Genomic DNA, 14099 nt, shown 5'->3' on the forward strand with positions numbered 1-14099 from the left:
GTTAAATCGATTACACGAACACTTATTTTTAATTATTTGTTCTTACTGAAAACTGTTTTTTACTAATAAAATTTAAGCATATTTCATACTTTCGTGTTTTTCGTTTTTGCCTAAAATTATTTTTTAATGTATTAATAAAAATCAAATGCTTTGTACATACATATATTGGAATCGCAACCTTTCAATTGTGGTGGAATCTGTTTAGTTGTAAAAAATAGATATGGCAGCGTTACCTCCGTATGCTGACTTACAATACACTCTGCAACTGTCTATATTTTCCTAGTTCTATATCGATAAGCTTAACATAGACTAAGTAAAGTTGAATATCATAGATTCCTAACGACCAAACAGGTAGTGGATTGTCACTGCTCTCGCAACCGAGCAAGGCGCTGAAGGGTCTACTCAGCTGCGGCGATTGGAGTGCCACGGACTGTCCTTTGTCCGCATTTGAAGCCCCTCGACTAGACTCCAACATTATAATGAAAAGGCCGGTGCTGAGCTTCGTGCTCGCAAAACGCGATTTGGCCGCTCACAGAGAGAAAATGGACGCGGCCGTCAGGATTAACATTGTCAGACAATACGCGTTTGAGGTGGGCTTTTTATAGCAAATAGCATTTTAAATTGGTATTATAGGCGATTGCATGCAGCAGAGATGCGAATGTTGCGATAGATGTGTGGAGTAACGAGAATGGTTAGAATACGGAATGAATATGTTACAGGAAGTCTGAAAGTGGCACCTGTGACAGAGAAGCTGAGAAGTGCGCGTTTGGGATGGTATGGACATGTGATGAGACGAAATGAAAATGAGGTTGGTAAGAAAATGTTAACTATGAATGTGGAAGGATATAGAGGAAGAGGTAGACCTAAGAAGAAATGGATGGATTGCGGGAAAGACGATATGGGTAAGAGGGGAGTGAGCGAAGAAATGGTATATGATAGAAGATTATGGAAGGAGAAAACATGTTGCGCCGACCCCAGGTGACTGGGAGAAATGCAGGAGAATGATGATGTATTATAAGTATTGCTTTCGGTGACAATTTAAAGAAAGAAAAAAATTACGTTTTTTTGTTTAATGTAGGCCCTCAATTGGCTGCTTCGTTCAGCGACACAGCCAATCTGCGCCCACGATGTTATGTGGTGGTTCTGTACAGCTTTGGAAAAGTTTGCCAGGATCGTACCACCACCGCACATTGTTGAAGATAATAAGGAGGTGAAACTTTGTTTTTATGATAAAATACTAACACCGTTCGCAGTGATTGCTGTTAGGTATATAAATACACAATGTTTAACCCTTTTAGTGCTGAGTTTATTTTCACATATCTTGCAGAAACTGCTAAAAGTTTTGTGTAAAAAAGTACCTTACAAAGAACTATAACTTAAAAAAAAAACAACAATTAATGCTAAATTCATACGAAAAAAGTTACTGATTTATTAAAAATGTTATACATACGTGCGCTTAGACACGTCCGTATCGGTATTAGGCATCGCCTAATACCTATAACCAAACTGTGCTATAGTCGGTATTCCGACGCTTTTCACTTTATATGCATTAATAAAGAGTCGATCTGTCGACCGCTCTCACCCAAAGTGCTATATCACTTTCGCTGCCATCTCGGTCACTGTTCTAGTCGAACCCGTCGCTTGCGACGAAGAGCTCAGCGAGTAAATTAAACCACAGATAACCCGCTGAGTTAGTTTCTCGTCGGGTCCCTTCTCAGTAGGTCTCGTTTTCGATCCGGTGATAGATTCTATTAAGTACTGTTCTTGTTAAGGTCAACAACTTGTTAGCAACACCTCCTGGTTTGAGCCGCGTGACGCCAGGGTAACGCTGAAATAGCCTCTCAAGGTTATAGGTAGGAAAAAAAAAAGCCTACGCTTTTCAGCTCTAGTGGCACTCAATGCACAGTAATAGAAATTGAAAATGTAATCTATACTAATATGTATATAAATCTCCAGTGGTTTTTACGGATGTTCCGTTATAACTATAGAACCGTGCATCCGATTGACTTGAAACATTGTCTCCTCCTCCTCCTTGCGTCGGTTTCCTCATTACTGAGGGTCGTGGTCATGGCCTTGAGACAGATTGTTTTTTATAGTGCACCGCCAGCTGTTCCTATCTGCAGCTGAGTGCAGAGCATCGTGCACTGTGGTATCCAGGGCTGCACGAATCTGGTCCGTCCAACGGGTCGGGTTCCTGCCTCTTAGTCGCTTGCCCTCGACCTTTCCAGTGACCATCAATTTCTCTAAGTTGTCACTGTCTTTCCTTGCGATGTGGCCAAAGAATTCAAGAATCCTTCGCATGCAAATGGTGGAGAGTCTAGTCCGGATCTTCAACTGAGCTAGGATGGATAAATTGGTGCGGCGTGCGGTCCAGGGAATACCCAATATCCTCCTCCAGCACCACATTTCGAAGGCATCAATCCGATTGATTGTATAATTGTATTGTGTAATGTAATTGAAACATTGTATCCATATCGAAAATACATGTACTTAATGGATAGGCTAATATTTATATGAGCGTTGGACTCCCTAATTAATAATAATGACAATAAATAATAATGTTAATTTTAAATGCTCAGCGAAGCGGGCGAGTACGGCTAGTATTTTTATAAATAGTTCAATATACGATTTTTGTTGACACATCGTCTTCTCGCTTTAAAACTGTTTAATTTTACAGGAGAGTGTTTTAACGGTTTAACATGTGATCTTTTTAATAGTAGTCATCTTTGCAACGTTTATTTTTTATTTTTTACCAGTTACATTATCTGTCTTTTAAAGTAAGATAAAATTATGTATTAATTTTGTTAATAGTAGTCAAAATATAGGTAAACTAAAAAAAAAATTAAAACTAAACTACGCTCTTCTGACAGTATTTATTAGAAAAATACTGGTGATACCAAATGATTCCGCATATTAAGTCAACTTCGATTTTTTTTGGAAATGGCACACTTTTAATGCGAAAAGACGACATGTGAATTTCTTATTTACAGAATGCAGTAGCAGAGCCGATACGCACGGTCCCGCCAACCGCTTCGACGTCCGCCATCTGCCCCGGCGGCCGAGCAGCCCGCGGCGCCCGAGCTGCTTTCCACTCGTTCCTGGGCTCCGTCAGTACTTTAGCACCATCGCTACCACACGCCAGTGCCGCGAGTCTGCAGGCCATACGATGCTGGGCGCTCCACTACTCCAGCCACGATCGGGCTTTCTTGCACAGGTATATTGACAACGCTCTGCATGCATGTATTTTATACGAATTTTTTTGGGAAGAGTTGTTGGGTTCAACTGGGGACTTGGCTGTACGCGATTACCTACGTTCGCCTGCCTAAAACTACTCACAATCGTAAAATATAAAACAACTAAAATCGTATTTAACCAATCAGAAATGATGAAATTAGAAATCTATTATATGTGGGCTGGATAATTGTTCAATAGAAAAAAGGAAGCAGATGACGTCACCACCGTCATAATTTTAGTATGTGAGAGCCTATGTGCCTTAAACTCAATCTTAAAAAACTAATTACTATAGCATTTAATATCTAAATACGATGCGGTTTTAATAAATAATAACAATTGTAATAGTATTTGCGTATTAAAACTAAATCTGTAAAAACAAATTCAAGTAAAAAACAAAATTATCTTAAAATTGGCTACGCTTACTTTAGTATTTCTTAAGATTCAGCGTGACATGATCTGAGACCGTAATGTCATTTTTTTCTAAAGTCAATTGACAATTTCTATGGAGCAGTTACACCTTACTGACAGTAGGTAGCGCCGTTTACCCATATATTAGCTTATGTTAATGCAAATTAATATCGACAAAGATTCTACAACATCAGACATAGTAAAATGAAATAAGCAACAGAAAAAAAAACTCTGAACGTAATTTTACAACATTGCTTACTTGTAAACTAGCCGAAAGATTTGTCGGCTTCACCTACGATTTATTTATTTATTACACTTCATGTAGAATTTATATTGGAGGACTTAATGCCTAAGGCATTCTCTACCAGTCAACCAAAGGTAGTGCAGAGTAAATAGTGGTAGGTGCAATGAAAATTATATTAAATTATCGATACATAAACAAAATATATACACACAATGACATAATACATATACATACATACATATAATAGTTTATATAGTATTAAAAAGAATATATTAATATATTCATTAATAATTTCGTATTCATATTAAACAACATAAGATGGAATTTTTCATGCTGCATGGATAAGATCGCAAGTGTTCAGTGTAATCAGCAAGATATTATCTCGTTCTGAGGAAGGCGTCCACGACGACGGCCCACATTGTGCCATACACGACAGCTTCCATAGCTATTTGAAGGTACAATGCATCTCAACAAAGGTAACTTTAGTGACAGTGTACGAGAAACACTTCGAGCGTTTTCTTTCGCGATTAGAAACAGCTTCTACCGTGATCTTGAATCTGGTAAGTTACGGCGTTCAAAAAATCCTAAAGCCAAAGGATCTTGCACGGTAACAGTCCGTCAGGGTGTTAATTAATAGCTACTATTACTTTCTCGTCATCATAGAAGCTCGTAACCGTATTACCTTTGTACTTTCTTCGGTTTTGAATGATAGTTAGCTCTTATTGAACACCTGGGATCCTCTTATAGCGAAGATGAAAACTCAATCAAACCAGCCAGACCTCAAGGTACACAGTTAGTTCATTCAGTGCGGAACAAAACCTAAATGTAGCTTTATATTCAAATGTCGACGAAAAACACTTCTAGTGTGTGTTGCGAGTATTGATCATGCTATTTTTTATTGCTTTGATGGGTGGACGAGCTCACGGCCACCTGGTGCTTAAGAAGTTACTGGAGCCCATAGTCATTTACAACGTAAATGCGGCCACCCACCTTGAGACATGAGTTCTAAGGTCTGCTCCACTCTTCTAACCAAAACGCATTACTGCTTCACGGCAGAAATATAACTGTCAAAACGTCCAAAATAATATATGTATTGAATATAATACAGATTATATGTTTCTTATGCTTTATGAGCAAAGATTTGGATTGGGTCACTACGCTAGTCCAAGGCGATTGATATGTCCATTTCATGTGTAAGTGTGGTTCGGTAATCGAAACTTTAATAATAGGTACTTAAATTATACTGTATTATAGGAGAATCATGTATGGAGCTCTTCCGACGTGACTGGCTGGTGCGATATTACGGTATCTTCACGTCAAGGCATGGCCGGCGCCTTAACCGACGGCAGCACGGAGACGTTCTGGGAATCAGGCGACGAAGACAGGAACAAAGCAAAGTGGATACAAATCTCTTACCCGGGAGGCTCGCACGATGATCGCCCGCACATTGTGTGCGTCCACATCGATAACACAAGGGACACTGTGGTTAGTGTCGAAATGGTTTTAAAATTTGAACATTATTATTTGAATTTCACACTGTGAGAGTTAAAAGTAGGATAGTTGATGTTCGCAATATTAAAACAAGATGCAAACAATTCGCCTAGTCTTTAGTAATAAGAAAAAAAAAAATACATGTGTGCAGTTCACACGTGGTAGAAGTGAAACCTTCCAAAATTAAAATACAATTATCCTAAACGTCTTAAGTATGTGTAAAATTTTGTCATTCGTAAATAATTGTAAGGTAGCGCCCTCTGTGAATTGATATTTTAATTTCACGTATAATCGTAAATTAAAATTCACTACAAGAGCTTTCATACACACTTTAGTATTAAAAAATCTCACAGATGGCGCTGTATTAAATAGTATGTATATTTCTGTCTCATTCTTTGCTGGCTTCATCCTACACATTTTTGTATTTGTGTCTCTTACCTGTCGTTTTTTCCGTTGCATCCAGTTTGAAATCACAACGATTCTAAAGAAGTTTTCACTTCAATTAGATTTTGTGATACATAATTTAAAAAAAAACTAACTTCAATTGTTTTCTTAACAAATTACATATTTACTTATTTTAAATTAATGATTAACTATTTACAGAACAAGACGCTGCTGATGACGTTCCTGTACAGCTCAGGATCCACTGAGTTGATCCACATGCAAGACATAGAAGTCGATCCGAAGGTCGCTACTTGGCTCTGCTATACTTTACCACGTAAGTTACGAAACCGACAAATCTTGATTAAATTATGTTGTTTTACATTGAATTTATGAACTTAACATAATGACTGTGTGAATGAACTGTCCGGGTCGTCGTTACTCCTTACGGGGCCACGGAACGAGCGAATCCCTCTGTGTGATGGTAACATGAAGCGGAGGTGGGTTGGGGGAAGGTGTTGTGTTATGAGGTGCGTGCACCGGTCACACATTCACTCATACACATCGACTGAAATATACACAATCTTTACTAATATATACATCTACAGTGGTTTTTACGGATGCTCCGTTATAACTGCTGAACCATGCAGCCAATTGACTTGAAACTTGGTATTCATGTAGAAAACATATGTACTTAATGGATAGGCTAATATTTATATGAGTGTTGGACTCCCTACACCAGTTGCGGGGGCGTTAATGATGAGAATCTTTATGGGGGTGAGAAATAATAATGTTAATTTTAAATGCCCAGCCAAGCGGACGGGTACAGTTAGTTATTCATAATATTGTGGGACTTGATTGTGGTGGAGGTGTGGTGCCCGGAGGTACCGACTGGTGTCCTCTTCTTCAAGTTTGATTGATTTGAATGAAACTACAGGTGTGTCTACCACGTCGCTGCGCGTTCGATGCGAGCTCCGCGGTCCCGAAGCGGCGGTTCGAATCCGCCAGGTCCGGGTCCTGAGCGCGCCGACGCTCCTCCATTCAGCCGCCGTGACAGCGCCGCAAGTGTTGCACGGACTCTGCGAAACGGACACCCTGCGAGTTTTCCGCTTGTTGACTTCTCAGGTAAGACTTGGGCATTCAAATCTGTATTTAAATTGTCATCGTTTTCGTTCGACGTGCAACAACCTAGTCCATAGACACAATACACTGAGTTGCTCGCTGGATTTTTTAGTGGGTCGCGATTCCGATCCGGTGGTAAATTCTGCGAAGTACTATTCTTTCTGAGGTAATTGTTAGCAAGTTCTCTTAGGCTGATTTCGTTAGCTTACCTACGAAAAGCATGCGTAGCTGAAATAGCCCCTCGAGGATACCAGCGATTAAGTAGAGTTTTTTTGAAGTGAAACTTCTAATGTGACTTCCAACAAAGTTGCGTTAAACGTTGAACGCTACCATGGAATAGAAAGAGACAGAGCGAGAGCGAATGAGCGGCACTCGAACGCATGCGCCTAATATACCTATTACAGGCCATCACGAGCGTTAGCAACGAGTAGCGACTAATATTTTAATGAAGTATTAAAAAAAAAATGTATTTACTTTTCTATCTATAATTAAATATATATAACATCAATGTTGGAAAATGTCCCATCTCTTATACGCAGTGTTCCCTATTACAAAAGTAATTTGATTTAACGATGAAAAATGAACAAAAATACAATACTACATATCGAAAAAGAAGTTTCACTTCATTCGCGTGTACTAAGTTGCACGCGCACTGTTTTTTTTTTGTTTTCACGTCATCTGTATGTTACTTTTAAATGTCTATTCGAAATATCTCGTAACGATTACTCGCTCGGTAGGTGTTCGGGAAGCTCTTGGAATGGGAGCAGTCTAGCGACGCGAGCGCCGAAGCCGCGGTAGCAATCGACGATGGAGTTGCCAACGACGACAGCGATCTCAGAGAGCACGTTGTTGGCATCCTATTCGCTGGACACAAACTTACATCTCTGCAACGACAAGTACGTATCTAAAAAACCTTAACATATTTCATGGTATCGAAAATATTCAATACTTTTCTCGATAAACTCTTACACTATCTGTACTTAGAATAAGTAGAACCTTTACCATAGTATTTACAATTATGGACTTACTGATTAAGAACCAACAAATCTCTTTCCCCTATTGTTGTTTCGGGTTTTGGGTTTTACTATTGGAACTCAAATTACTCCGATGATTTTATTTTATTAAGTCGTCGTGGCCTAAAGGATAAGACGTCCGGTGCATTCGTGTTGAGCGATGCACCGGTGTTCGAATCCCGCAGGCGGGTACCAATTTTTCTAATGAAATACGTACTTAACAAATGTTTACGATTGATTTCCACGGTGAAGGAATAACATCGTGTAATAAAGAAGTTTCACTTCAAAAATCAAACCCGCAAAATTATGAATCAGTGATGAAATCAAAATATATGTAATTTTCGGTAGGCAGCAGCTTGGCTCTGTCCCTGGCATTGCTGAAGTCCATGAGCGACGGTAACCACTCACACCAGCAGGTGGGCCGTATGCTCGTCTGCCTACAAGGGCAATAAAAATGAAACCCGCAAAATTATAATTTGCGTAATTACTGATGGTAGGACCTCTTGTGAGTCCGGACGGGTAGGTACCACCGCCTTGACTATTTCTGCCGTGAAGCAGTAATGCGTTTCGGTTTGAAGGGTGGGGACAGCCGTTGTAACTATACTGAGACCTTAGAACTTATATCTCAAAGTGGGTGGCGCATTTACGTTGTAGATGTCTATGTGCTCCAGTAACCACTTAACATCAGGTGGGCTGTGAGCTCGTCCACCCTACTAAGCAATAAAAAAGATAGACATAGATGCTATTATGTCATCATCATAATATCTATATATTGCATTGCATTGGAGTTTAAAAATTTAAGATACATTAAACATGTATTAATATTGTATACACATAATATGATCTAAATCATTTGAAACTGTCCTCGCTTTGTTTCAAAATTTTATTGACACTTTAATCGTGCTAAATAATTAATATCTCTAATCTAATACTTACAATTGTCTTCTGATTGTTTTATTTGTAGGTGATGTCTCATATAGTAAGTGCGATCGGATGTGAGACTGCCCGCGTGCGCGATGATTGGGAGACAACTCTGCTTTGTGTCGAACCCACGGATAGTGAATGGGAGGAGTCGCCAGCCGCCAAACACGTGGGGTCGCAGCAGGACAACTACTGCTTTGAAATGCTCTCGCTGGTTAGCTTCTTCTGTATAATAAACATTTATAATAATAAAAAAGGAAACAGCCTGTCTGTGCATCCTAATTTGTACAACGGCTCAAATAATTCGTATGTAATTTTTGAGTAATGCGTTGGGATAAGAAAAATACTTTGTTTCCTTTCGGTACATTTTTAAATTTGACAATAAAATAAATGTAAAGAAGTTATACAACCAAAAAAAAACATTTTATCATAAGACTATCAGAAGTTGTCGCTATAATTATTTAAATCGATCTCAGGAATGAAAATATAGTTTTAACTAGTTAATGAAATGACTTCTAAGATAAGAAAAAAACGGTTCTCTGTTCAAAACGTGTGGTTCTTTGTACTTTATGAAATGAGAAAATCTCCTTGACTGTATTTCAGTAAGCCTTATTTAAAACCGCAATGGTGATATTTCATTCAATTAATTGAAATTTTATTTGTGTGAATTTCAGTTATTGGCACTCAGCGGCAGTGCAGTGGGTCGAGTACATCTTGCTCAGCGCACGGAACTACTATCTGACTTGTTATCTCTGCTTCACACTGGTAGCGAACGCGTACAAAGACAGGTGACAATTAAAAAAAAAGAAATAAAAAACGGTCCGCGTCAACTTGGTACACGTGAATGAAGTGAAACTTCTTTTTCGATGTGTAGTATTGTAGTTTTCTTCATTTTTCATCCTTAAATCTGATGCTATTGTAATAGCGATATGTGACATCTTCAACATGTATGTTATACGAGTATACTCGTATATTTTAAATTATGGATAGAAAAATAAATATAAGCATATTTTGTTTTAAATACTTCATTAAAATATTGGTCGCTACTCGTTGCTAACGCTCGCGCTGGCCTGTAACAGGTATACTACGCGCATGCGTTCGAGTGCCGCGCATTCGCTCTCGCTCTGTCTCTTTCTATTCCACGGTAGCGTTAAACGTTTAACGTTACTTTGTTAGAAGTCGCATTAGAAGTTTCACTTAAAAAAATATACATTTAAATGCTATAGTAAAAGTGCTATACTTTAGAAACAGGAAGACAGACTATTAATAAACTCTTTCTATTTAATACATTTGCAGGTAATATCGCTCTTACGTCGATTGGTCATAGAGCTACCGCCCCAGAAGATGTTAGCGGCCGTCAATTATGGTTCCGATCCGATTAGCAGGTTTGTTTAATGTCAACGATATTTTACATGATCGAAATAACTTTTTATAAAATCACCAAGTACTAATTTTGATTGGCAGGGTAACTTTACTCGACCATCTGGTTTGCTATTTGGGCAAAGCGATCACAGTTCAAATGAAGGTGAAAGGTTCAAGTGGATCGGCCCCAGCTACCGTTATGATGGGGGGCAGTATGGTGTCCTTGTCCGCGAGTAATTGGTTCATGAGAGGCGAGACTACCAAAAAACACGCACATTTGGTAGCTAAACTTCTATCTGACATGGCAGAGGTAAGACTGAATTGTGTAAATAGTTTAAAAAAAACATAGGATCTAGATTTTTGTATCCGTATTTCTAAAGTTTATAATTATAAAGGCTATAGTGTATACTATCGTAACGACGGCCGGAGTCATGACAATAAAACCAGTGTAAATGTAGAAAATATTAATAAAATTATGAATCAGTGATGAAATCAAAATATATGTAATTTTCGGTAGGCAGCAGCTTGGCTCTGTCTCTGGCATTGCTGAAGTCCATGGGCGACGGTAACCAAGCCTCTGCCTACAAGGGCAATAAAAATGAAACCCGCAAAATTATAATTTGCGTAATTACTGGTGGTAGGATCTCCTGTGAGTCCGCACAGGTACGTACCACCACCCTGCCTATTTCTGCCGTGAAGCAGTAATGCGTTTCGGTTTGAAGGGTGGGGCAGCCGTTGTAACTATACTTGAGACCTTAGAACTTATATCTCAAGGTGGGTGGCGCATTTACGCTGTGGATGTCTATGGGCTCCGGTAACCGCTTAAAACCAGGTGGGCCGTGAGCTCATCCCCACACCTAAGCCATGAAAAAAATTTATAAAATATATGTACTATCATTGAATGATTAAATATTTAAGGATAAATTGGCTGGTTCATGGGGCCTAGAGACACGTACCCAATTAGCCAACTACGTATGCGCCATATCGCAAGTATCCGAAAAAGAGAGACAGCCGGCGCTTTGCATCGCGTCCCCCACTATCTGGATGGCGCTAGCTTCCCTGTGCGTGTGTGAACAATCACATCTAGATCTGTAAGTATACTTGTGTAATATGATTACTAGCCCTCTTAAGCTGAGCCCTGCTGAGTTCGCCTTCCAAACCGCGCTTAGCTGGCACAGCTGGAAGAAAAAGAATGACCCTAAGACCTATGACTTTTTTATTTAACTTTAGTTCAGGAGCGCATGCATGTGCTTAGCGCATGAGTCAGTGGCGGACTGAATGCCTAAGGCATTCTCCACGGGTCTACCAACAGTGGTGTAGAGAGTGCTGTGTATGCATTGCTTTGTTGTAAAAAAAGAACATATAAACCGAACACACACGCAGCATACATATACATCTATATATTACAATTTACACAGATACATACATACATACATAGAAATCATATAAATATTTGTACATAACATATTACACATCAGAATAAAAAAAGATATTTGCCTTATTTCACTAATTGCATCAATCCAAATTTAATATTTCGAAATAAATAAAAAGTATAATGCGTAGTAAAATAAACATTTATATGTTACATTTTAATATTTCCCTATAATATATTTTTATAATATTATTCTATTTATAATGTATTTTTATAATTATATATTTCTTTAAAGAATTTACCTAAAAATTGTGGTCTGTCAAAACTTACCTCAAGAAAAGGAAAAATAGAACTACGTAACTTAGTTAATAATTTCCTTACCACTCAAAACTATGACAAGTTTACGTGAAATCCATATCTATACTCTATACTAATATATAAATCTATAGTGGTTTTTACGGATGTTCCGTTATAACTACTGAACCATACATCCGATTGACTTGAAACTTGGTATCCATGTAGAAAATACATGTACTGAATGGATAAGCTAATATTTATATGAGTGTTGGACTCCTACACCAGTTACGGGGGCGTTAATGATGAGAATCTTTGTGGGGATGAGAAATTAAACTGTTAATTTTAAATGGCCAGCGAAGCGGACGGGTACAGTTAGTGTATTTATAAAAAAATAGCATTTTTTACACACACCTACATAGCGTTTTTAACCAAAGTGCTTCTGTTAGCGTCAACAGTTCTGGAGACGGGCGCGGAGCTCGTGGTCGAGACTCTTCCTCCGAGACTCGTCCTCTGTGCGCCAACCACGACGACGGCGCCACAGCGGCGGTCATAGACTGCCGCAATTGTGGACCGCTCTGTGCTGAATGCGATCGATTCTTGCACCTAAACAGGACCGCCAGGACTCACCACAGACAGGTATCCTTGTACTGCGTTAATCCAATAAAACACAAGTTTTTGACTATCCACATCATTTTTTTTATAGTTTGGATGGGCTTACGACCCACCTAGTGCTAAGTGGCAGCTGGAGCCTATATACTTCTACAACGTAAATGTCGCCACCTATCTCGAGACATGAGTTCTAAGGTCTCAGTTTTTACAGAACAACGGCTGCCCCGCTCTTCAAACCGAAACGCATTACTGCTTCACGGCAGAAGTAGGCAGGGTGGTCGTACCTACCCGTGCGAACTGACAAGACGTCCTACCACCAGTAATAGATATTAATACGATGGCATATATTTTAAATACAATTAAAATCCAGATTTTTTTAATCTATTGATTACTAAAATGATTTTAAATAAGATGTGTATACTTGTTTTATTAGATCTGCAAGGAGGAGGAGAGCGCTATACGCATCGACATACACGAAGGCTGTGGACGCGCGAAACTGTTTTGGCTATTGCTCCTGGTCGACAGGCGTACGCTGAAAGCCTTAGCCGAGTTCAGAGGAATGGAAGGTGGAGTCTGTGAAGCCGGACCATCATCTGAGGGACCGGCCGTGGCTTCGGGACCGGTGGCTCCCTCTGGAACGTGTCGCTTTTGCGGGGCCAGAGAATCTACCGGCATACTCACCATCGGAAATATCTGCGCCGATCAACAATGTCAGGTCTGTTCGCGTGTGTGTAGATAACCTAACCTAAAAGATTAACACTGTGATCCTTTTGCATTATATTTTCTACTTAATCTGGTAGCCTTTAGAGGCTATTCCAGCGTAACCGAGCGAATTTATTTTGCTGTGAGACGTTCTTGATTATCGTCATTCATCATTAAAAGCCTATTTTAGTCCACTGTTGGACATAGGCTTCTTCCAAGGCACGCCATCTGATCCTCCATCTCATCTACATTCAAGTGAGTCGTTCACTTATAGATGATACCTATTAGACTAAAGACGCCTTAGTCATTAGTAGTAGTCCCCTGGTAGTCGAAATTCACCTATAATTAATTGAAATTATAAGTTTGAACATTATTATGGTTCTATTGTCAATACATCTATAATCACAGATTTCGCCAAGACTACACTTTAGACTTTATTAAAGATAAACAATACTTTTAATGTATTCTCAATTTGAACACAGACTATACTCCTCTGTCCGCGCAATTTTCTTAAAAAGGGACTTTGTCTTTGCTTAATTTTTTTTAGGGATTTTATGACCTGGTAACTAAGACCTTTAAGTCATGTCTTATTTTAATTTATATTCTTATTTTTATGAAAATTATAATATGGAGTGAAATGAAATGAAATGAAGATGATTAATTTGAGACATTAATTTCCTGGGATGAAATTAAATGAAATGATATGAGACGAAATATAATCTCAGTAAAATGGTGGTCATTTACTGAGATTTTTTCTCTTTATTCTTTATTTGTACACACTGTTAATATAATACAGTAATTGCGATAAGATATAAAAAAAATGGCGAGCTTAACTCAACAATTGAGTTATCTACCAGCTAACCGTTCTCAAAGAAGGAAAGCTTTACATGAGTGGGTAGATGAGTACAATCTAATTAATTTAATTATTTATACTATAGACATT

The 14099-nt window shown here is 38.7% G+C and overlaps 1 protein-coding gene across 3 annotated transcripts in view; it reads left to right on the top strand.

The window, feature by feature from the left end:
* Positions 1 to 14099, top strand: part of LOC101743860 (E3 ubiquitin-protein ligase MYCBP2) — a 153689-nt gene that overhangs the window by 131377 nt on the left and 8213 nt on the right. For all 3 annotated transcript variants that reach the window (XM_038011328.2, XM_038011351.2, XM_038011346.2), the window contains exons 53-67: positions 352 to 590; positions 1079 to 1210; positions 2991 to 3214; positions 4233 to 4341; positions 5141 to 5371; positions 5981 to 6095; positions 6696 to 6883; positions 7618 to 7776; positions 8858 to 9028; positions 9489 to 9602; positions 10111 to 10199; positions 10279 to 10486; positions 11095 to 11267; positions 12292 to 12481; positions 12888 to 13169. In XM_038011328.2, the coding sequence (XP_037867256.1) occupies positions 352 to 590; positions 1079 to 1210; positions 2991 to 3214; positions 4233 to 4341; positions 5141 to 5371; positions 5981 to 6095; positions 6696 to 6883; positions 7618 to 7776; positions 8858 to 9028; positions 9489 to 9602; positions 10111 to 10199; positions 10279 to 10486; positions 11095 to 11267; positions 12292 to 12481; positions 12888 to 13169 (2624 nt within the window). The remainder of the gene's footprint in view (positions 1 to 351; positions 591 to 1078; positions 1211 to 2990; positions 3215 to 4232; positions 4342 to 5140; positions 5372 to 5980; positions 6096 to 6695; positions 6884 to 7617; positions 7777 to 8857; positions 9029 to 9488; positions 9603 to 10110; positions 10200 to 10278; positions 10487 to 11094; positions 11268 to 12291; positions 12482 to 12887; positions 13170 to 14099) is intronic.

This window comes from Bombyx mori, chromosome 1, assembly GCF_030269925.1.
Source record: "Bombyx mori chromosome 1, ASM3026992v2".
In the NCBI taxonomy this organism is placed as follows: domain Eukaryota; kingdom Metazoa; phylum Arthropoda; class Insecta; order Lepidoptera; family Bombycidae; genus Bombyx; species Bombyx mori.